At 36.3% G+C, this 24,908-nt stretch overlaps 2 protein-coding genes across 22 annotated transcripts in view; both read right to left on the reverse strand.

Moving 5' to 3' along the window:
* The window catches only part of kcnq2a (potassium voltage-gated channel, KQT-like subfamily, member 2a), a 55,451-nt gene extending 37,600 nt beyond the window's left edge, over nt 1–17,851 (reverse strand). For 14 of the 15 annotated variants that reach the window (XM_073909021.1, XM_073909019.1, XM_073909020.1 and 11 more), the window contains exons 1-3: nt 17,460–17,851; nt 3,698–3,788; nt 305–431 (exon numbers count right to left, since the gene is read on the reverse strand). In XM_073909021.1, coding sequence (XP_073765122.1) covers nt 305–431; nt 3,698–3,788; nt 17,460–17,755 — 514 coding nt within the window. In that variant the 5' untranslated portion in view covers nt 17,756–17,851. 15 annotated transcript variants of the gene reach the window in all.
* A 1,800-nt stretch (nt 17,852–19,651) lies between these two features.
* The window catches only part of prex1 (phosphatidylinositol-3,4,5-trisphosphate-dependent Rac exchange factor 1), a 161,155-nt gene continuing 155,898 nt past the window's right edge, over nt 19,652–24,908 (reverse strand). For all 7 annotated transcript variants that reach the window (XM_073910421.1, XM_073910422.1, XM_073910420.1 and 4 more), the window contains 2 exons: nt 22,334–22,401; nt 19,652–22,217 (listed from right to left, as the gene is read on the reverse strand). In XM_073910421.1, the coding sequence (XP_073766522.1) occupies nt 22,175–22,217; nt 22,334–22,401 (111 nt within the window). In that variant the 3' untranslated portion in view covers nt 19,652–22,174. The remainder of the gene's footprint in view (nt 22,218–22,333; nt 22,402–24,908) is intronic.

Genomic DNA, 24,908 nt, shown 5'->3' on the forward strand with positions numbered 1-24,908 from the left:
TTTCACTAATCTGACTATCAATCTCATATTTACTGGCATCATCTCTTCTTTCAAATCATGCACTAATGGAGTTTGCATTATTCTTCTGTATAGCGCTGGCATATCAAGTGTCGTAATTCAGAGAGTGCCAACCCTTTGCTCGTTTACTGCCCCAGAAAAAAGTTGGCAAAGCAGATTTTATTGTCTCTTGAGCAGGAAGAATAACGAGAGAGAGAAAGCGGTGGAGAAAAAAGGAGAAAAAAAACTTGCATTAGAGAAGAAAATCAGAACAGGCACAAAGAAAGAGAGCAGATGATTTTCTAACCGATGATACAGAAGGGTTTGCGAGCAAATCTCAGCCTTCCTCTCCATCCTCTGTAGCGACAGCAGCAGCCGGCAGCCCAGATACGCACAATATATTCCACACCAAACACCACGATTGTCACAATTTCCTGGAAAACAGCACACACTTTTATTTTTACATCCAGTTATTGTCCCATTTATTTGAGCTTCCTAATTTCACATGTCCAATAACATACAGTTGATGTCAGAATTATTAGCCCCCTGTTTATTTTTCCCCCAATTTCTGTTTAACGGAGAGAATTTTTTTAACACATTTCTAAACATAATAGTTTTATTAACTCCTTTCTAATAACTGATTTATTTTGCCTTTGCCATGACGACAGTAAATAATATTTCACTATATATTTTTCAAGATATATAAAAACACTTCTAAACAGTTTACACAGTTTTAAACAGTTTAGTGACATATAAAGGCTTAACTAGGTTAATTAGGTTAATTAGGTTAACTAGGCAGGTTAGGGTAATTAGGCAAGTTATTGTACATTGATGGGTTGTTCTGTAGACATTTAATAGCTTAAAGGGGCTAATAATTTTGACCTTAAAATGTTTTTAAAAAAATTAAAAACTGCTTTTATTCTAGTCGAAATAAAACAAATAAGACTTTCTCCAGCAGAAAAAAAAAATTACTAAAAATATTACTACTACCCTGTGTACTAGAGAGCATGACAAACTGAAGTATGAGGTGACGTGATAAAAACTATTGATCCATTTAGGTGGAAGTTACAAAATACACACTTTACAGGTTTTTATATGTTTTATATCTCATAAATGCAGATTTTATCACTGTTTTGGAGCACACTTAGCTTATAAATATCCTTAAAACTTACATAATGACACTAACATCAAAAAACATCTTTATTTTAATTTCATGGGACCTTTTATTCTACATCTTTTAGTTTAAAACAAACCTATTTGTGGCACAGTATGAGTTGAAGCAGCATTATGAGCATACAGTACCAGACTTGGCAGAACTTTTAAAATACAGTAATTTGCCCTGCTCACTTCAGAAACGGTGGGCTCCACATTGACATGCATGCCTCAGAGTATCTCCAGCATGATAATGGTATATAATACACTAACCAGTCACTTTATTTACTTACACTTGTGTAACTGCTCATTACGTCTGAGCGTTTTAGAAAATGCTGATCTACTGGGATTTTTTTATGCACAACCATCTATAGGGTTTACAAAGAATGTTCTTTATTAAATAAAAAAATAAAATAAAATATGCCGTGAGCAGTTCTGGGGTTGAAAATGTCTTGTTAATGGTATCGTGAAGTAATCTCAACATAGCTCCTCCCCTTTAAAAAATAACAGCCAATAGCATTTCATTTTTATCAAAGCTCTACCAGTGATAGTGGTTGAGCTCAAGCGCATCAATTGTAAAACAAATGAGAAACGTCTTGAAAGGGACGGGGCATGTCAGATACTAAAAAGCATTTGATTGGTCAAGATTTGATGAGAAACTGAAGTATGAGGTGACGTGAAATAAAATTGTTAATTGATTTAGGCAAAAGTGACAAACTACAAGCTTTACATGTTTATATCAGTTTTATATTATCTAAAGAAAACTTTCTTGCTGTTTTGTAGCACACGGTACTCTTAAAACTTACAGACTGAAACGAACATCTAAAAATAGTCATTTTAATTTCACAGGACTTTTAAAGTGATAATTCAATACAATACAATTGGTTCTGATACTATATGAATTTCTTTCTTCTGTGGAAGACAAAAGATGGTATTCTGAGAAATGCTGGGATAAAAACACCCATTGACATCCAGGAATACAATCTTTTAAAATATAATCTCATTTAGCAGAAAATAGAAATTCAAACATAAGTAAACAATGACAGAATTTTCACTTTTGGATGAACTATCCCTTTAATGCCAGAAGTCAAGTCAATAGACATCCAATCAATAAATATGCACCAAATGCATGATGCTCAATCTTTAAGGGGTGATCCACTGCGATTTCACATTTTAAACTTTAGTTCATGTGTAATGTTGCTGTGTGTACATAAATAACATCTTTAAATGTAATACACTTAAAGTTTAATGCAACGGGAGATGTTGATTTTTACAGATTTAGCTTAGCAAAGTCTACAGCGAACAAAGTTTGGGAACTACAAAAAAATACATCTGGGCTAATGAGATCACAAACACTTCATGCGCTTACACTACACACAGCAAATTTGCATGGCCAAAACCGCTATAATGTTACAGCAGAGAAAGCTAAAATCCAAACGCTGCTATTTCCACAGAGCTTCTTCTGTTTCTGTATTTGGGCTTCCAAAGGACAGAACACAAAGAGAGAAGTGCTTACAATTTAATTTTAATTATGTTCCAGAGAATTACAAAATATATATATAGCTAGCACTTAACAAAGGAACTTTCAGAATCTCTCCCAGTTCAGTGCTGTATTCAGTTAAAACACCTCCAACCATAATAGAAGAAGCTGTGGATTGTGAGCTACAACCTGTAAGTACTTTTATTTGTTCAAATTTATCTATTACATGAACAGTTTCTAGCGTTAACAGTGTGTTGTAGCAAGGACGTAAACAAGGATGTAAACAAATTACTATTTATCCATCAAACCACTGTAAACGGCCACAATCTTCACCAGCGCTGCAGTGTCTCTCTATGCAGCCGCTTTCCCTGCATTTGACATCTCGAATAACGAACTCACAAACTCACGTTTTTCCTGATGATGTGAAGCCGATCCACAAATCACAGCACATAATGTTAGCTGACCAATCAGAGCCTCTTGAGGATGGGCCTTTCAGAGGAACTAGGAAATACGTTTTCATGTAGCAGTATATAATCAAATAATAATGTAAGATATGTGAAAAAATAAAATGATTTTTTACAAATGAAGCATGAGCGATAATGCTTTGCATCTTAATAACATAACCGAACCTTGAAAACAGAATCTGGACCACCCCTAAACTTGTTCTTCGTTTAAAAGTTGGTCCGAGCTTGTACTAGCAAGGTGTAACTAATTTAATGACTTTTCAGTACTAAATATAATACAGTTCAATAGAATTTTCATGGTGAAAAAAACTTTTGTTTCAAATACAAACAGCAATGTAAAAGTTGTGTTTTTGATCTTAAAAGAGTACTATATCAAGACTTAATGACTCATTTTACACCAACCCAAACAGATCTATAAAGTGTCATGTTCACTGCAATCCACATCAATATCCCACAAGTCACGTTCAGTTTGAACGTGAAAGAGGATCTACTATGATCTACAGCATCTTCAATCTATGCACACCCTGTCATCTAAAGTGACTGATAGAAAAGCCTGAGAACATCATCATGAATCTTCCATGTAAAATAAGGATCAGATACGAACCAGGATGTACAAGGCGCTCTCGGAGCTCTTCTTGTACTCTTTGATTGTTGCGAACACAGACAGAACCAGGCAGGAAAACACCAGCACAAACCTGCAAGACAAAAGATGTGTAAATAAAAATTATTTCCTTCACATTTATTTCACATATGTATTTCTTTCACTCCTGAATAAGCTCCAACTGATTTGTTTCAGCATTTGAAGTAATTAGTTGACGGTAATTTGTTTTGGACAGAGCAGTCAATGCATATTCATAAAGGACACTGAGTTTAGACACTTAATTGGAATTGGGCCTCTTGGGCTTATTGTTGGCTTCGTGATCTATGGTGAAAAATAGTGGCTTGAGGAAGGCAAGAATCCTCAGAGAATTCCTGACTCTTCATAGTTAAACTCAAGAGATAAATCCCTGAAGAGAGAGGCAGAAGGAGAGTGAAGAGAAATGAGACTAAAATAGCTGAAAGTCTCATTAGCATAAAGTCTCTCCAGGCCTCACACCCATGTACAGTGACAGAGAAGAAAAAAAATCATGATAGATAAAAACCCTGACATCAAATTTTAGAGGGAGCCTGAAATAGACAATACTCGCATGTGACGTCCGGAGGTACCTGGAGACCTGGAAAACAATTGACTGCAGTGGTTTTGTCCTGATTCACATTATAATAAAGGCAACAAATTGTGACTTGTGGGATGTGATAAAGTTAAATGTCAGGGAATGTCTCACCATCACACAATCAATAAAAGTCTTGGTTAAAAAAATCCAACAGCTGGTGCAATGTCTTTTATAAAAATAAACACATCCAGATGCACCTGAAGAAGATATCAGGGATGGCGGAGGTGACAAAGTTTTCTCAAAATATCAAATAGCATTAAATTAATAAAAACACCACAATGCACTTTCTCAAACTCTGTTTCTGCTATGCCCTGCAGAAGCTCATTTATGAGCACTCATCATATGCAGTGTCTAAAGATTGATTTTCAGGTTTTTGGATCTAAAATATAGATATTGTAGCACTGCAGATTCTGAAAAATTGTGACCATATATTAAAAAGATGCTTATGATAGTCAATTTTACTCAGGGTGATTGTGAGGGGGTGATTATACTCATTCACTCACTTAACTGACCTTCAGTTAGTCCCTGATTTATCAGAGGGTGCCACAGCAGAATGCACCATCAACTAGTTTGGCATATCTTTTATGTAGCAGAACTCATTAACACCCTGGGAAACACCCATACACTCTCTCATTCACACAAACACACACTCGTACACTAGATTTTAAAGTATTATTACTTGTCTGTAAATCACTAAACAGCCTAGGACCACAATACATTACAGATATGCTCACTGAATACAAACCTAACAGATCACTTAGATCTTTAGGGTCATATAAACTAGAAATTACAAGGGTTCAGTCAAAGCAGGGTGAATCTGCCTTCAGCTACTACACCCCCTGCCGCTTCTAGAAATGATCAGATGTGCTCCAACATTCAAATCAAGACTGAAAACACATCTGTTTAGCTGTGCTATTACTGAATGAGCACTGGGGGGTGGGGGTGATGGGGGTTTAAGGGTGTACTCACACTATGTACAGTTGCCTTGAACTGGGCCAAAGCACACTTGCTGTTCAGTAAGCACTTTCACTCAGCACAGTGGAGACTTCTCTAGTAGTCGTTTGGGATGCGGTGACACACAGTCAAATATTTCGCTGAACAGATCCGCCACTTTTGACGCTCATAAACAATCTTAAAGTCCAAGTGATTATAGGAATTAGGAGGTTTGCTGAATGTGCACCTGTCATGCAGGGAGGAGTTTGCGTCTTTAATAATCTACGACAGTTTGCGTTCATTGAACAGTAAGAATGATTAATAAATCCATATGAAACAGTCCCTTAAAAGTCACATCTTGCTTTCAGTTTTGCGCTTAAGTGGTTTTGCAATCACACACAAGCATACCGCGCCAAAGCCCAAGTAAACGGCGCTCAGGCCTGAGCCCAATTCAGAGCACTCGCACTTCTCAAATGATCCAGGAAACGGGCCTGGGTTCTGTGGCTATCCACAGTTCGGATAGCATAGTGTAAGTAGGGCCTAAGTCTCTTGTGTCTGGCTCATATCAAGACCTTTCATTACGTTTGGCTAGCTAAAGCAATCTACTCCCGGGTGGGGGTAGAAACCAGGAACCATGCCATTTACTTCCAGAAAGAAATTGAAATTGGGGGGCATGTTATTAGAGCTGTAAAGCTTAACTTTTTGATTTTAGGAGAAAAATCTAATAGATTAATAGATACCGAAATAGTCCACAGAGAGAGAGAGAGGGGGGGGGGGGTGATGATGATCCCCATGAAGTCCCAGAGTAAAATGTGACTATAAACTTTATATCTTTACGGTGTTTTCATCTGTTTTTATATTATTTACTTCTATTTTATTTATAATTGTCTCTTTTATTCCTGTTTACGTAAAGCACTTTGAATTGCCACTATGTATGAAATGTGCTATATAAATAAACTTGCCTTGCCTTACACTACAGCGAATTTACTTGATCTAATTTGTTACTCATTTAAATGACATTTTCTGACTTGAAAAAGTAAACCTTTGTTATCTGTGCTTGGTGAAATTCTCACAAGAATGTAGAATTCTAGATGGTAGCATTGTAGTTACTAATTACAAATTAACAAAAAAATTAGTTAAAATAACAAAGACGTCTAAATATAATCTAAGAAATACATTTATTTTCGGTAATGTAATTACTAATGAAATTGAATGTACTTCTTAGATTACATTTAGATTACTTTTGACTCACTTTGATGCCCCTCCAACCACAATGCAGCACAGAGATTACAACTTAACATTGGGAAATACAAAGACACTCTCGCATTCACACACTATGGCCAGTTTAGTTTGTCCAGTTAACCTACAATATACTGCATGTCTTTGGACTGTGGGGGAATCTTGTACAAAACTTACACAAACACTGGGAGAACATAGTATTTCCACTACTAGCAATCAGCTATCTTTAATATCCCTTTGCATGATTGCTTGCACTTGTGTTAGGATTGTTAAGGTTCATTGAGTCACTCAAATCAGTTTTGTGTTGTAATCAATCAGCATTAAGTGACTACAGGTTTTGAAATCCACACAAAAGAGAGACAAAAGAGAAAAACTTTTGCATTGCCTATTTTTCAGTTTCAACTTAATTTCACACATTTCAATACTGCTATAGTGCATATTTCTGTCTGAAAAACATGCCATTATATAGCTTTCTCTAGAAAGTCAATGGCATTTCACTGTGATATTCTCTTTTAAAGAAAGAGTACATAATTATGCAGCCACAGAGGGGTGCTCAAATTTTATACAGCATAAAACTGTATTAACCAGTACAACTGTTTTAATACTGATCATAAGAACAAATGCTTCTGGAGCACCAAATTAACATATTAGACAGATTACTAAAAGATCATTTAAACTCTTAACCAGCATCATTGTTTCAAGGGTTTTACTGCAATTATACTGCAGGCTAGATGGTCACACACTCACTACTAATGCAGTACTAATTACTCGCTTATTACCTGCCAATTATTAAGACATCGGCTGCTTATTTGTGCTGTAAAAAGTATGATCTTTTTCTTCACCCTTAATCCTACCCAATGCCTACTACTACCTTACTAACTAGTAATAAGCAAATAGTTAGTAGTTTATTAAAATAAAAGTCTTAGATAACGATTTGTTAATTGTAACAACAAAAAGGGCGACCTAAAAACCGCAATCAAACTTTACAAAATCTTAGAGAACAAACCACTTTTGATTTTTGTTCGTTGTTGTATTCACGGATCATATTTTGGGTCACTCTAAAAATCAACCTTGACACAAAACATTTCAACACTTCTTACACTGTAGTGGTGATTTTTTTCTTACAAGATAGATATTATAGTCTCTGACCTCGACTTACTGGGAATCTGCCTTTTTGGACTGAACCCCAGTGGGAGAAATAAATTAGGCATGAGTCCAGACCTCATCAATATGCAAATGGAAAACAAGAAAGAAGCTGTACCTGTGTGATGGTACCGTACAGTATACGCTCTTTAATTTCAAAATACAATTGACTTCAGAGAAGATTATGAAGAATTGCTGGCAATGCTGTCTCTAGAAGAATTGATTCTAGAAGCGTCAGCCCTAACTGACATCCTCTCCACCAGGCTTCTTCCCTCTGCTATCAGTATTAAATGTCATAACAGAAATTAATCAGCTAATTTGGAACAATCTAACAGAAGGAGATCAGTCACACAGACTGGCCCTTAAGGGAACAAGGTGAACAAATGAACGCTGCTTCAATAAAGGTGGGAAATAGAGGATTGGAATGTCGATGTTAAGTAAATCAGCTCAAAAGAGAGTCCTCACAGGAAATCTAATCTTCACTCATTAAGCATGGACAAAAAAATGCTGAGCTGTACAGAAGAATGACATTAGACACCTGACGTGGCTTCTTGGAACTAGAGTCAGATTATGAGAAATCCCCTGCTCTCAGAAGGATGGATTTTACAAGGGCACATTTCATAATGAACTTATGCCAGAATCATATTGATATAAATAAAATGATACTGGATAAATCATTTTTGAACATAATTTTATAAGTTATGACTAGGGCGAGATGGAATCTGCAGACGTATTTTGCTATTTCTGCAGGAATTTTGGTAAAAATCTGCAGATTTCTGCGGAATTATTTTGGGAGTATCATAACTAAAACCTTAATATGTGAAATAAAAAAAAAATTATATATTAAATAATAACTTGTATTTAATGTTTAAAATGCAAATCCAATTAGATTTACTTTATTGGGCAAACAAAGCAAGTCTCTCATATGTTTACTTAAAGACAGAAAATATTACTGAAGAAACTGCATTGTACATAAATTAGATGAACATTTTCATATTAGTCAACAACATTACTGTATTTAATTTAAAAACTGAAAAAATATAGTATTACACATTTACTTAAGTAAATAAACAGAATTAATGATGGGCTAAAAATCTGCAGAAAATCTGCGGAACTCTGAGCATGCAGATTTCATGTGGCCCTATAGTTATGACCACAAACAAGTGCTACCATGGTAAATCCTCTGACTATTAGTATTACCATTTCAAATTTCATTATCATTAAAACCATAATCGATTATCAAGATATTGAAAAGTAACTATAAATCCTGTCACATTGTAATTAGCTATGTAAATGTGCATTTAATTATATATATATATATATATATATATATATATATATATATATATATATATATATATATATATATATATATATATATATATATATATATTCTGTTAATATAAGTTGTATTTTATTCATTTAAAGTGTGTGCAGCACACTATTGAGAATACTGAGCTGAAGTTTGACTTAATTTGAAATGATATTTCAAATAAAATTGCTAGGAACCAAAAAAAAAAAAAAAAGATTGAAACGTGTTAGCAATGTGCTAAAGCATGTTAAATTATAAATGTGACCTGCTACAAACAACATGTAAATCTCACTATATGCTAGTCATGTGTTAAACAATGTTTAACGTGCCAGAGTTAGCTTTTCAGGCCAATGCTACAAATGTTAAAATATGATGTGCCATGTGCTAAACATGCTATAAAACTGTAGGCACTCTACAACACATTAGTTATATGCTAGAATATGATAGCTACAAATTAAAGCATTATAGCCTTGAGCTAATACAAGTTAGAAACATGCTAGCAACAAGTTAATTTATGCTTGTAACAAAATCAACTAGTAACTCTGTTAAAACATGCAAGAATTGTGCTAACAACAATGTGCTAAATGATGTTAGTCATGCAAGAATTGTGCTAACAGCAAATTAAGAAATGGTAGTACAGTCTTCAAATAAGATAAATCATGCTAGAATTAAGTTTTCCAGTAGGTTAATTAATGCTAGGGACAAATTAAAACATTGTAGCCTTGAGCTAAAACAAGTTAGAAACATGCTAGCAACATGTTAATTACTGCTAGTAACAAAATCAAGTAACTAGCGATGAGCTGAAACATGGTAGAATTGGGCTAACAGTGTGCTAACAATGTGCTAAATTATGTTAGTCATGCAAGAATTGTGCAAACAGCAAATTAAGAAATCTTAGTACAGTCTTCAAATAAGTTAAATAATGCTAGAAACAAGTTGCATGTTAGAAACATGCTAGAAACATGTTAATTCATGCTGGTAACAATAAAACTAGCAATATGTTAAAACATGTTAGAATTGTGCTGCAGTAGCAACATGTTAGGAAATGGTAGCACAGATTCTTAATAAGTTAATAAATGCTAGCAACAAATTAAAACATTATTAGCTTGTGCTAGAGCATATTAAAAACATGCTAGTAAAATGTTAATTCAAGCTGGTAACAAAATCAAGTAACCAGCAATGAAATAAAACATGCTATAATAGTGCTAGCAACAAATAAGGAAATGTTAGCAGTTAATTAGTCAAACCAAATCGAGTCTTCAATGCTAATTAATGCTAGCAACAAGTTAAAACATTATAGCCTTGTCCTAATACAAGTTAGAAACATACTAGCAACATGCTAATTCATGCTATAACACAATCAACTAGTAGTAATGTTAGAATTACAACATGCTAACCATGTGCTTAAACATGTTAGTCACATGCTAGAATTGTGCAGGCAGAAAGCTAAGAAATGTTTGCACAGTCCTAAAATTAGCTGATTCTAGCTAGTTAAACAGTATAACCTTGTACTAAAGCTTGCTAGAAACACATTAAATCATACAAGACAAACAAATAAACTAGTAATGTGTTAAAACATGCTAGAAATGTGCAAAATCTTTATTTTCACTTCACGTCAAGTTTAAATCCTTTAAACATTCAGCCAAGGCACTCTCAAGCCAACAGTAATGACTGTATTTTCACCTCACTGATGCTAATAATCTACTGCTGTGTTTGTATTTACAAAAGTCAAAGATCTACATACTGCTTTCATATGGGGGCTCTGTAAATGCTGCCAGAACTATTTGATTTACACAAGGGCCAAACTGACCACAGAGGATCAAATACACACTTGATGATTCTGGAAGGATCTCTGCTAAAATACAGCTTTACGACAATTTACTATTTGTGATACTGCTGAAACTGAGACCACACATAAACTTTAAAACAAATCATTAAGCCTTTTTATCTTTGTCAGACTGGCCATTGCTCTTGATGCTGGCAACGGCCACAAACTAATCTGGAGATTGTGAGAAGGGAAGACTGTACAGGCCTGTCAAGAAGAGAGACAGCAAGGACAAATTCTTTGAGTCAGCAGTGAATAAGGTAATAGAGTAATCGATTAAACTCATTCAGCCCACTAGCATAATTCCCCCAAACCCAGACTCCCTGGACTTAAGCAAGAACACGCTAGGATTTGTTATTAGTTGACATTTAATGGTGAACAGGGCAGAGTTTCTCCAACAAAATCTCACGACAATTCGTAACTTTTTAATTTAGTGGCTAATTCATATGAATTCGTATGATTCATTTGTACAATTTAGTACGATTTGGTTATCCCTCAATGATGGTTGGGTTTAGAGGTGGGGTTAGGTGCCACGCCTCCTTTTTTAGACCAATTATGCCGCAGTCACACTAGAGTTTGAGCTTGCAAAATTCTGTAGTACAGCCGTGCGAAAAAGGGCAGGATGATCAGACATTTAAAAAAAGCGATTAGTCCATGTTTTAAATTTCGTCCAGAAAGGTCATGTTTTGATCCCCGATTGGTCTCATGCAATCATATGATGCGATTTCGTTGGTCAGTGTTTACCAAGCTTAAACTTTTCAACGCAGCGAACTGCGAAACTTGCCGCATGACCTTGCGTTTCCGGTCTAATGCATTCGCGTGCGTATAAATGAAAGTCTATGGGAAGAAAAGTGCAGTGTGACCAAAGTGTAAGCCCCTAAACTGACGAAATGTAAAATAGTTACATTTCCTCATAAGAAGGATATCGCACATCGCGGATAATTTCCCAAATATCTTCTATATTGAATCTATAAGAATATATTGTTGAATATTTGGAGTTGGAAGAATTTTTTTAAATGTATCTTTCTTGTATTGATCTCTCCAGACTTTATTTGTTTGATACAGTAAAAAAAAAAAAAAAACTAAACAAAAAACATTTCAGGGAACAATTCAATTCAATCTGTTACTGTCAACTCTCAAGATGAGATCCAAAGAGCTGTCACTATCAGTCAAGCAAGTTATCATAAGGCTAAAAAAAAAACACCAGAGAGATAGCAAAAAATATTAGGCATGGCCAAAACAATTGGTTGGAACATTCTTAAAAAGAAGGAACGCAAGAGTGAGATCAGCAACACCAAAAGACCCAAAAGATCAGGGAGAAAGACTCTGGTTAAGATAAAATAATAATTCTTTCCCTGATGAAAAAAAACACCCTTCACAACAGTTGGCCAGATCAAGAATACTCACCAGGAGGTAGGTGTATGTGTGTCGAAGTCAACAATCAAGAAAAGACTTCAGTGAATACAAAGGGTTCACCACAAGATGTAATACATTGGTGAGCCTCAAAAACAGGAAGGCCAGATTCGAGTTCTAAAAAAGCCTTCACAGTTCTGAAACAACAAAAAATTGTATGGAGAAGGAAAGGAATTGCTTATGATCTTAAGCAGTGAAGCATGGTGGCAGTAGTGACATAGCCTTACATGGCCGACAATGGAACTGGTTCTCTTGGATTTATTGATGATGTGACTGCTGTCAAAAGCAGCAGGATGAATTCTGAAGTGTTTCAGGCAATATTTTCTGCTCATATTAAGCCAAATGCTTCAGAATTCATTGGACGGTACTTCACAGTGCAGATGAAAAATGACCCAAAGCACACTGCAAAAGCAACCAAAGAGTTTTTGAAGGGAAAGAAGTGGAGTGTTATGCAATGGCCAAGTCAATCATCTGACCTGAATCAAATTGAGCATAGATTTTACTTGATGACGGCAAAATCGAAGAAAAAATGTTCCAAGAACATGCTGTATTCAGGCTGTTATTGACTGCAAAGGATTTGCAACCAAGTATTAAAAAGTGAATGCTTAATTTATGATTATCATTCTGTCCAATTACTTTTACTTTACTGTACAATTAATTTTTGCACAAATGCAATCTGTTGTAATTCCTACAGTGTTCATCTGATTTGCATGTAAATACTTTTTTAAAGCTTTAAAGCTGAGAGTCTGCAGTTAAGGCACATCTTGTTCCTTTTATTTCTAATCCATTGTGTTATATGTGTATAATATGTGTCCATATGTGTTGGTGTATAGAGCCAAAAATGTTTGAATTGTGTCGATGTCCAAATATTTATGGACCTAACTGTATATCGCAGAAAAACTAAATATTGCAATGTCAGATTTTTCCAATGTTGTGCAGCCCTATAGCAGGGGGCATGGTTAAGAATATTGTGGCTCAAGCTGTTAAACTGACGTTTATAGAGAAGGACCACCAATCCAATTACGCAAATGGTCAAATTATGAATGAACATTACCAAAACAAACATATTTTTCAATGCACAGATTAATCACTCACCTAAAGAATAATAATTTGCGATCACAAAATAAACATTGTTGATTTCGATTTCAAATAGACTTGAACCTTCTCATTGCGTAAGCTAGCTTGACTATCATCAGCAAAATTAATTATAGTTGCATACTCAGACTCATATATCAAAGACAGCAAAGTTCACCACTCCTAAGTATCTCCTTGTACCCCTTTCCTTAAGCCTGGGAAATAAAGGCTTAGCTGAGTCTGTACAGCATGCAAAGTGCTATCTCTGCATTTAATGCTTGTGAAAGAGAGAGGAAAAAAACACTTAGAGTAAGAGGCCAAAGTCAGCACACTGCACTCCACTCAATGTGTGTGTGTGTGAGCTCTAGACGGAGTAAAATAAGGGTGGTGGCTGCATAAATAATATATCTTTAAGACTGACATTCACATCTCCGACCGAATTGAGAGTCTTCAATGCTTGCATGACCGGCAGAGCCGACACAGACATTTACTGTGCAGCCACTCAGAAGATTAGACAGCATCTATGATACAGGCTAGTGGTTATGATGCTGCATTATGACAGATTGGTTTACAGGCTTCATACAAGACGGACGGATGAGATTTAAGGTAATGGAGCACTCCAGATGCTCTGAGTGTTTCTAAAAGGTTACAGAAGAAGTGAAGCAATGCCTTGCTGTGCAATTCTATCACACCACCATTCACATTTCTCCAGCTAAAAACAAAGAGGAATTTGCCTTTTGGAATGCTTTTCTAATTCAATTTGAAACCACTCGCAAAGGGTTTTGTTTGTGGATTCCTGATTTACACAAACCTTAGTTGGACAATGGAAAGACATGGTGTATGACTGCCCAGCAGACACACAACGTCACAAGATTTTATTGTTAGGTTAGATTTAGGTTGCCAGCATCTAAGAACAATGTTATCTTAACGACCAAAAATGCTGTGAAACGACATCTATATTTGGTTGATTTTAGGTCGTGTTGTGACCAAAATCCAACGTTGAGCCAACACATTAAACCAACATCATGTTGATGTCAAATACTGACATTTATTCATCAGGTATGGAAGCAAAATCCAACATCTGATAGACGTCATTTTGGTAATGTCCACACAATGTCAAGCTGTAACATCATTAGATGTTGATATGCTGTTGTTTTTAGATCGCATTGGAAAGCAACCAAAATTCAACAGCCTGATGTTAGGGTCTGACGTTCAATTTTCAACAAAATGCAACATCCCATGACGTTGGGGTACAACGTCAATCTGATGTAATGTTGACGTCATGTGTCTGCTGGGTAATATCTTAACATGTAAGACATCAAAATTAACTTGTAGACTGGTAAATTCACTTAGACTGGACACATGTATGACATTTACACCGTTTTTATAATTATTAATGGTTACACAACATCCACCATGTCTCAAGAATAACAGTTGATTCAAAGGACTTTATTCTGTTCCTCTGCCATTCCCATTATAATGCTTTGGACTGCCTTCAAGTGACTACAGAATTAAGAATATTTAGGGACAGGGAAGCCAACATAGGAATAAATACAATACAGCTCAATGCAAAATCAAATCAAATGTCTTTTCATGGTAATGAGAACAGTTGTTCACAAACTGCATTATCTGGTCCCTAGTAAAAAGAATTGAGACTTTAAAAAACTGGTAACAAAAGTACTTCAGAATGCATGTGTCTCTGGCCAAGCAGTCTTGGTCAGGAGCATTTCTGTCGCTTCATTTGGGGACATACGCATCTTAACTGCATTTACAGTACTGTATCCTGGAACGGAATCATGGTATTTACAACAAAAGCTTAATTTTTGGGTCCTGGTCTTGTTCATTTTAATACTTAAGTGACCGGAAAACATGTGTGGTTGTTGTTAACATGATGCTAGCATGAATATAAAAACTTTCCTCAGAACTGCAGAACAATACCAGACTTTTCCACTTTCCATAAATTTCAGTTCATTTAAAGGAATAGTTTATGCAAAAATGAAAATGTATTCACAATTGACTAATGACAAGTCAATTGACAAGTTGTTCTATTCCTTTATGAGTTTCTTTTTTTCTGTCAAACACAAACTTATTTATTTTGAAAATGTTGGGAAAAAAAGACTAGAAAATGTCATACTTTGTAGGAAAATCAAACAGGCTCACAATGGAAGTCAATGGTTAGCCTACTGGCTTCCAACATTCTTCCAGCTTTGTGTTTATCAGAAGATACACAAACAGGTTTGGAACAAGAGGAGGGTGAATAATGAGGACATCACTTTTATTTTTACCTATCCCTTTAAGACAGGGGTGCCCAAACTTTGTCTTATGAAGGGCCAAACATCCAAAATATCATTGATAGCCATGGGCCAAAGATAAATATGCCAAACTTTTTTTACTATTAGTAATTTCCTAATTCATTTCATAATATTAAAAGATGAACAGAAATAATTACTTTAAATCATATTAACCAACAAAGTATCACTTTTTTTAAATCATAACTTATTGCAATACAACAATAAACAATCACATGTATAACACAGTGGAGTTCCATGCTGAATACACAAGTCAAGCAGAAGCTGCCTTTGACTGATTCCCACACCAAAGTCTCTGCATACAGTCTCTGCATTATCCTCTATCCATCATATGTACATTTTAAACTAAATCTGAGTAATTTACACCATTTAATTTCAGATAGCTTTTTTTGTAGCTTTAACATTTAAACAAACAAATGTTAGGTTACATTAAATTGCGTGTCATGGCGGGTCAAATCAAAGGTTTCCATGGGCCAACTTGGCTGCGGGCCCTAACTTAGGCGTCTCTGCTTTAAGAGAATGATCCGGCTCATTCAGTGCTTTTTCAGCCCAATTTAAGACTCTCTAAAAACATCCAACCAAAAATAGTAACAAAACTATTTTGTATTTAAACTGGAGACATAAGAAGCATTTTACTTCTAGTCTATAACACCATGACTGCCATACTGTATATAAAGGGGTAGTAGTTCACCCAAAAGTATTAATATGGTGTTAATTTACCATTTTTACTTTTATTTCCTCATTATACAATTTAATAAGTTTTCTTTCTATAACAGTGGGCCAGAGGTTAATAAAATGCTATTAATTTGCTACTTGCCACTTTGAGAGTCAAAAAAGTACTGGTGGCTCCTGACCATACTATTATGTCTAATGAAACTAAATAAATCTGCAAAAAAAGTATCTTTAATCCACAGCCTCTGTGAGCATGAACATTCTTCAGCAGCACATTCACAACAGTAACCTTCCTGTCACATGACGACATAGAGCCTAGACAACTGTATGAGTTAGCACACACTCACACATCAGCAATCGCTATTGCTTTAAAAGAGAGGCAGGACATGTTTGTAATATTCTTCAAGGTGTACTTGTGCTTATGCTGGATGCGACAATAACTAAAAACTTTTGTTTTGCTTGTACATTTTTTTTTTCTCTTCGCAATCTTTTTTTAGCGATATAGTAAAGAAAAATATCTTATTTTGTATATGGGCCATACATGAACAGCCAAAACGAATCACGTTTGAGTTAACGATCCTTTTAAGACGCCATAACTGGCCAACTCAAACTTTTAAAAGTCTTCACAGCATATATTACTCTACATATTTATGAATGCAGAATTACGCCAATAATTTACGAGAGCCATGTCCAATTGATCTAATTCGTACCCCTTCACCTTCCACATTGTTCCTACTACTACGCCCCTGTGCCACAGCAAAGAGCCCAGCGACTCCCCCATTCACATGCCGTCGGTGTAGCCATGGACCGCTGGCACGGTTTTCCACCTTATTGGCAAGCATCACGAATTTGTTGCCTGCGTTTGAAAGCGGGGTATAGAGCAAACACAAGCGCACTGACGCGGTCCAGGAGCTGACCGGTGCTGAAACCACTGCCTATGATACGCTATGAGTCCACAGTATTCATCATTAATACCCTCAACACTTTCCGCCGTCCCATTATAAAATATGCACATCTATGAGAGGCTCATTTGTCGCTACTAATCTTCTGGCATTTGCTACACAGGGAAAACTTTTTCACATTTATTCACACTGACGCTCTGCGACAAAAGCAGCAAGCAGGCAGGCCGACAACATCTCAAAGTTTGAGCATTCTGGGCGGTGCAGCACAGCAGCCTCTCCCGCGGTGAGGTGCGTGATTGCCCCGCCGCGCAGTAAAAACGGGCACATACTCACACATAAGCGTGGTAAATGAACGCCCAGCCGCGGGGTCGCTCCAGAGCATTATACAGGAAATTTTGCAGTCTGCGATAACGCGCGTTTCTCTTGTGAGCGATGCTCCCTCTGGAGATGCTGGACCGCGGTCTGCACAGGATGCTGCCCCGTTTTGTGCTTTCGGAACCGGCGATGAGAAGTGCCCCGTCTCGGCTGGTCTCCGCAGCCCCGGGGTCCAGACCCACAAAGCCGACTTTCGGTTTCTTTTCCCCAGCCGGAGGGAGATAAACTTCCCCGTTGGCGGATTTCTTCACCATCCTTACAGTTTGACAGATCCAAACGAGTGTGTAAAGTAGCCGTGGGCAGACATTGCCGAACCGGGGTGTGTTCTGTAGTGCGGTGGTCTCCTACTCAAAGCCAATTGAAACGCTAAGGCGAAACTGCAATGGGTCGTCCTTTATCTGTACGCCTTCCGGCTCCTGCAAGAACTGATGTTTAATGTTTCAGCAGTCAGATTTTTGGATGGGGGCTCTGGTGAAGGAAATTGTTATAGTAGTAAATAATTAGGAAGCTTGGTTAAATCATTCATGATGAAAAGGAAATGGAACTTTGCGAGGCTGAAATCTTAATCAAACACTGTAGTAAGGCAAACAGAAGCCGATGTTGTTGATACTGTATGTTAAAAAGGTGACGTTTACCTAAAGCAAAGTTAATATTTTCAGTTTCTTTGGATTTACAGAATTTTGGTGTGGGTAAAATGTTATTTTTTACTCTATAAAGATCAACTAATAATTCTTCCAATTTTTGATTTCCAAAATGTTGTTTAGAGCTTTTTGTTTGGCAAAAAATGGTCAGAATAAAAAAATATTTTCAATTAATATTGGAAAAAACCAGGCGCTGCAGTGGCGCAGTACGTAGTGCTCTCGCCTCACGGCAAGAAGGTCGCTGATTCGAACCTTGGCTGAGTCAGTTGGCGTTTCTGTGGAGTTTGCATGTTGTCCCTACGTTCGCATGGGTGCGAAAAGAAATTGAATGAATGGATGAATTGGAAAAATCAAGGTTATTCCACCAAATAGCCTTTTAACTTCTCTGAAGTCAAAGAAATGGTAGTGTTTTTTGTACAAAAAAAAAAAAAAAAATTATATATATATATATATATGTCTGAAAGCCAAACAAGCTCTAAATTACAACTTTTTAAATTTAAATGATAAAGAAATTTAAAAAACATGTACATATAAAGGCATGTACAGCATGGAAAAAAGGTATTGAACACATCATGTTTTTCCTGCGGGAATAATATTTCTCATTAATTTCTCAGGTGTGAGTTTTTCACAGACTTCAACAGTGTAAAAATCTTGATGGTTCTGTGGGTCTCCTAAATCAAATCAGATGTTTATTTTGTTTTTTTTATTGGATTCAAGTCAGGTGATTGGCTGGGCCATTCTACAGCTTAATATTCTTTGTCTGAAATCATTTGAGAGTTTCCTTGGCAGTGTTTTGGATCATTGTCTTGTTGAAATGTCCACCCTGGTGTCATCTTCATCATCATGATAATGTAGATGTTGGACTGAAGCTGCGAATAATAAACTGATGAAGAGCAGAGGGTTGCTAAATATCTACTTGGAGATTTCAGCTACAGTTTGGGCTTTCACTGCGCTTTTACACCTCTCTTTCTTCACGCATTCAATACTTTTTCCCTGTGTCATTTCATTTTACTACACATAACTTAATTTGTAAACACATTAATATTGTTTTCATTCCATATATGGAATTCTTTGGTTGTTACCAACATCCTGGGAAAAATCCAGTCAACGACACCTTTAGAAATATATTTTCTGAGAAAAATGGCAACGTGTTCAATACTTATTTTCCCCACTGTAAATCGTAAATCCTTAGAAAAACTCAGATTTATTTTTTCAGAACATAAACACGACATGAATTACAGTTTTGTGACAGGAGAATGAACAAAAAATTAGTGGAGCTGGGATGTTGTCCAGTGGCTATTTGTATCATAAAGCCTAACCAAAATCTAATATGCACCGGGAAATTTAAGTCTGTACTCCAGCGCAATTATAGTACACATATAGCACATTTTCAAATCTGCTAAAAAATGGATGCAGGATATTTCACTGTTCTCAACATACTATAAACATATTATGCCACTTGTTTAGTCTTGTTGCGTGCCTTCATCTCTAACAATGACAAATCAGAGGTAAATTATAAACATACTCTTTTATTTTGTTTGATATTAGCAATGCATTAAATACAGCAAAGAGACAAACCTAACAGAGCTTCATCGAGAGATCTAATGAATTACTCCAGTCAGACCGAAGGGTGCCATAAATCCACCACATGGTTATCAGGGGCTGCATTGGGAAATGAGAAACGACACTTTGAGCTTTGGGGTACAAGGCATTTTTTTTACATCTGTAATGAGACAATTCTGAGAGTCCAGACCAATTGATTTAGCACAGGTCCTCAGTTCTGCCTGAAGGTGCAATCTTGGAGAACTTATTCATAAGCTAATCATACGTCATCGGAAAGGAAAACTTTATACAATGAGTTAAAACAACTGGATATGCACTTAACATCTCCAGCAGGAAAAAGTTTAAGAGCCATTTAATTTACTTATAAAGCACAAATGAGGACACAGTGAGACTTCACAGTCAAACATGAATAAAAACTATAAGTTAAATACTTGCTGATGCAGATTAGATCCACTCCTTCACTCCACCGCTGAGGTTTGATTAAACTGCTCTTATTAATAGGAACAATCAAAATCTGGAAGATTAAAAAAGGCTTTTGCAAGTGAAACAAACAAACGAAACAGAGATTATAAACTATAAGGCCCCCAAAAGAAAGGCTTGTTTTGTAAGCACCACTGAATATCTTCCGCTCTTTGAGCTAAAAGTACACTTGAAATCGAGGCATGTTAAAATTGGCAATATATACTTCAAATAGAACCGTAGACAGATCAGCAGTTTAAAATCTTCAATGTGTGCATATCATATTTGAGCTGACTGATTAGAGATGTTAAATTAGTCATGATCATATTCAGAGGGGAAGCTAATCGCACAATAATGGACCAAGATGATACAGAAAAACCTGAGATTTTAATATACAGTGATAGGAACATGCTAATGCTAATGCTACGTCTTTGGGTTTCACTAGATTTACAGAAATGATAGGTTTCGTGTGGACTTCATAAAGCATAGAAACAAGCAACGACGAGGAGCTTTAAAATGTACAGATTCCAAGGATTAAAAACACTTGTTTATAGTTTGAGGACCAAATCAAATGTTAAAATCCAAATAATACTGAATTAATTCTACATCTTAGCCTTCAATTTGGACAGTTATAATGAAATAAAGATATGTATTAGCTTAAATTCAAGTATTATTTTTTTTCTACAATGTTTTATCATCACATGTAAAACTACAACATGGTCTGAAGTTGTATTGTCTATCTTCCATGCTGAAATGTAACCGAGAGATGCGTTATGAGCTATAATACAAACAAGATGAATGTCGGAATAAGATTATACCAAGATGCTTTTAGCATATTGACACTATAGTGACCTTATTTATTTCAATTGAACTAAATACGGCCATGTGTCAGGATTACTGAAGGTAACTAAATGTAACAAAAGCCTGTATGTACATACTAGCTTAACTACTCCAAACTAATCTAGGTACACCGTTCAAATTTCCAGACCTTCTCGGTTTACTGACCAGTTAGAAATTTAAATACTGAACACATTGTGTAAAAGCACATTAAAGTTTCCTATCCAAATATACACTAAGTATACAAATGAGAGATGTACAATATTATATTTGTTTAACGTTATTAATACTCTTTAAATTATAGCACTGCTGTTCCCACAGAGCATATGCTTATCCATTTGATAACATACATAAATTTGCCTAAATACAAAACCTCAATAAAGTCCTACTATATCTATTCGTTCTTCAAAGGATCCCTTTGCGTTTCTTCTACAATGTACAGTATGCTTAACAAAACACTGAAGAACACGAGCTTTCTTTTATTGTGCTTTTCTCCAAACAGCCGCATGAAGCCGATTCACACTCTTAACACAGCACTGAGTCATGCTTAAAAAGTGCTATAACACCAGGGACGTGGAGCGTTATTAGAATATTTGTTCTGCTTGTAATTAATATCAAAATTGTGATTAGCGTGAAATTTCAAACTCCTATTTTTCTGTATAGTTTGAGTTTCCCTGTTATCCTGTAAGCGAATTCAGATTTTAAAGTGGTCCGTATATTGCAGGCGGGAATGATTTCAGTATTTTCTTTGACACCTGATATGAGTGAGAGAAACTCACCAGCTCCCACTGACACACAGTGCAGACACACTCATGCTAAGCTACAGTAATTGCACATAATCACCACGTATCTGAACGTGACATCACCATCCAGACCAAACCACCCTACTTGCTGACTCAATATTGCAGTCAAAGGCGAAGGAAGGAATAGATAATACAGCCATTCACGTGCCAGTCCAGATCCACCAGGAGACCAAACAATGTGGGCAGACGCTGATAGCCAAGATTAGCATCGTTAGCATTAGCAAGTTGTCTTTCCTCATCACGACATTGACCTCAGGCGAACGTCTCTGGGTGAAGCTGGCTGGGAGAAGTTGAGATGTTCTCAAAATAATAAACCAGTCTTGATGTCTCTCAGTTTTCTAGAAGGTGTTAGAGACGAACATCACCGTGTTCAAAGGTCTCCGTCGGATGGGGGTAAACATAACCTGAAGAGCCTGGATTGAGGATTGAAAAGAGTTTAGCTACTGTTGAAGCTTCATTCAACTCTAAAGCCAAAGCAGAAATAACATGTTTCAATTTTTAATCAGCGAGGCCTTGAAATAGCAGATACCTGGGAGCTAAAGGCGGCATCTGGTCCATTACTCTGAGGTTTTTGGCAGAAATCTCCACCCTGGTGCCCTGTGAATAAAGCCAATTATTATTTTCATATATATTCATATTGCAAAACATGTTTGATCAGAATGTTTTCTGCTGACTTACTAAAATGTGAACTACTGGTTTTGTTGCTCAGATGACTCTTTTAGCCTTTAGACTATTGCCTACACATTTGTTTGCATGTTAGCCAGGGGTCAAACTCTGAATGTGTGTAGGCTTGGGTTGCTCTTACTACTGTTTTTTTTTTTTCTAAATATTGCTAGTATATAGAATATGGTATAGCTCTATGATAAAAAGTAGTTATTGTCAATATATTTGATGCATGTTTTGTTTTTTGGAGCTTGGAAAAACTCTGTAATTTATTTACTCTCCCTTCACTTGTTCCAATCCAGCGTGGGATTCTTTCTTCTGTAGAACACAGAAGCAGAGGTTTTAAAGAAAGCTAAAAACCGGTATCCCTAAATTAAAAAACAAACAATATCTAAGTCTATAGTTACAGGTTTCCAGCTTTCCTCAAAATATCTTTATAGAGCATTGTAACCACTTAAAGGTGAGCAATTTTTTTTTGTTTTTTTTGTGAGAACGATCCATTTAAACAGGGCTACGCAGAGGCACAGAGGGTAGCACAATCACCTCACAGCAAGAACATCGCTGGTTCGAGCCTCGACTGGGTTAGTTGGCATTTCTGTGTGGAGTTTGCATGTTCTCCCTGTCACACCTGTTGCAGTGCCCTAGTTTGGACACTTGAGGGCACTTGTTTTTTTTGTAGTTTCACTTCATTTCCCATAATTCTTTGGATCACTGATTGTGTTATGTTACAGCTGTTTCATGTTTGTTAATTTAGTCCTGTCTTTATAAACTCTCTTGTTTTGTTTTAGTTGCCTTAGGATTTTGTTAGCTCCTCATGTTTGGTATGTTTGTCTAGTCATCTAGTTTTTGTATTTTGATAATTCTTGGATTCCTATTTTGTGTTTGTTTTTGTTAGCACTCTTTAGCACTCCTACCCTGCTTTTGTATTTACTCGTTTTTGGATTTTTGCCTGTTCTCTTGTTTGGACAAGATTTGCATCCTGCTTTAGTTCTGTTCAAGCTTGGAAACCTTTGTCTTTTGGAAACCTTAGTCTTTGTTAATAAATTGTTGCACTTGGATTTTTGCATTTTGTGATCGTTCCCCATTTTGTGACACTCCCCATGTTTGCGTGGGTTTCCTCAAAGTGTTCCAGTTTCCCTCACAAGTCCAAAGACATGCGATACGGGTGAATTGGGTAAGATTAATTTGACCGCAGTGTACTGCATGTGTGTGACTGAGTGTGTATGTGAGTTTCCTAGTGATGGGTTGCAGCTGGAAGGGCATCCGCTGCGTAAAACGTATGCTGAACAAGTTGGCGGTTCATTCCGCTGTGGCGCTGCTAGATTAATAAAGGGACTAAGCCAGGGATGACCATCTCTGTCCTGGAGGGTCAGTTTCCTAGAGAGTTTAGCCCCAACCCTAATCAAACACACCTGAACCAGCAAATCAAGCTCTTTCTAGATAAACTAGAAACTTCCCAGCAGGTGTGTTGAAGCAAGTTGAAGCAAAACGCTGCTGGACTTCTTTCAGAATTTCTTTCTTCTGTTGAACACACTCAAAAAATATTCTAAAGAATTTTAAAAAAGCATTGTGTCATTGTCATCCATAGTAGGAACAAAAAAGTATGGAAGCCAACATTCTTCAACATAACTTTCTTGGTGTTCAACAGAAGAAAAAAACTTGAGCATTTCATCTGCGGAAGATGAGCAAACTATGACAGAATTTTTTTGTGCAAACTATCCCTTTAATCTATTTCTCAACTTCCTCGTCATTTGAGCATTTCTTTCTTTTCTATAAAACTCTTACACTTTTCTGTAATCAGTATAAACTGATTGCTTGCCTACTATCTAATCTTCAGAGACTATAACATGTAGCCTTTCTTAAGAAATGATCTACAATATTTACTTCAGCTGTGATTTAATAATATTTTGGCTCATCTGTGTATATTTATAATAGATTTAAAGAAAAACTTTTGTAATTTTCAGCCAGCTTTGCATGGTTACAATTTTAGAGCCATATAGATAAAGACAAATGTGTACATTTTCCTAGGTTACAAATATCCAGATATCTTAGTTCATTTGTCAGCGGTAGAGTCTCCCATCTTTCTGTCATCCCGGAGACTTTTGCCAACAAATAAACATAGGAGATAACGGAGATCAGGTAAAACACAAAACAGAGGAGGCAGAGTTGAACTTTAAATGTACAGAAGAAGTTTTGTGGCCACCTACTGGCAAAAAATGCAGGACTTGTCATGTACTCTTGCTTCTTCACTCCATTCAAGTGTGGTTGTGTGCAGAATACTATACCGTGGATGCACCTCAAATTATGTATATATGCCCTATGCCATACACTGACAGTTAACGAGATAACATACCTGTGTAACTGCTTGTGGTTTGGCACACTGAATCAAAACTCGGTCTCATTAGCTATCATTTATCCTACTCAGTTGTATACACTGTGAC

This window comes from Danio rerio, chromosome 8, assembly GCF_049306965.1.
Source record: "Danio rerio strain Tuebingen ecotype United States chromosome 8, GRCz12tu, whole genome shotgun sequence".
NCBI classification, from domain to species: Eukaryota; Metazoa; Chordata; class Actinopteri; order Cypriniformes; family Danionidae; genus Danio; species Danio rerio.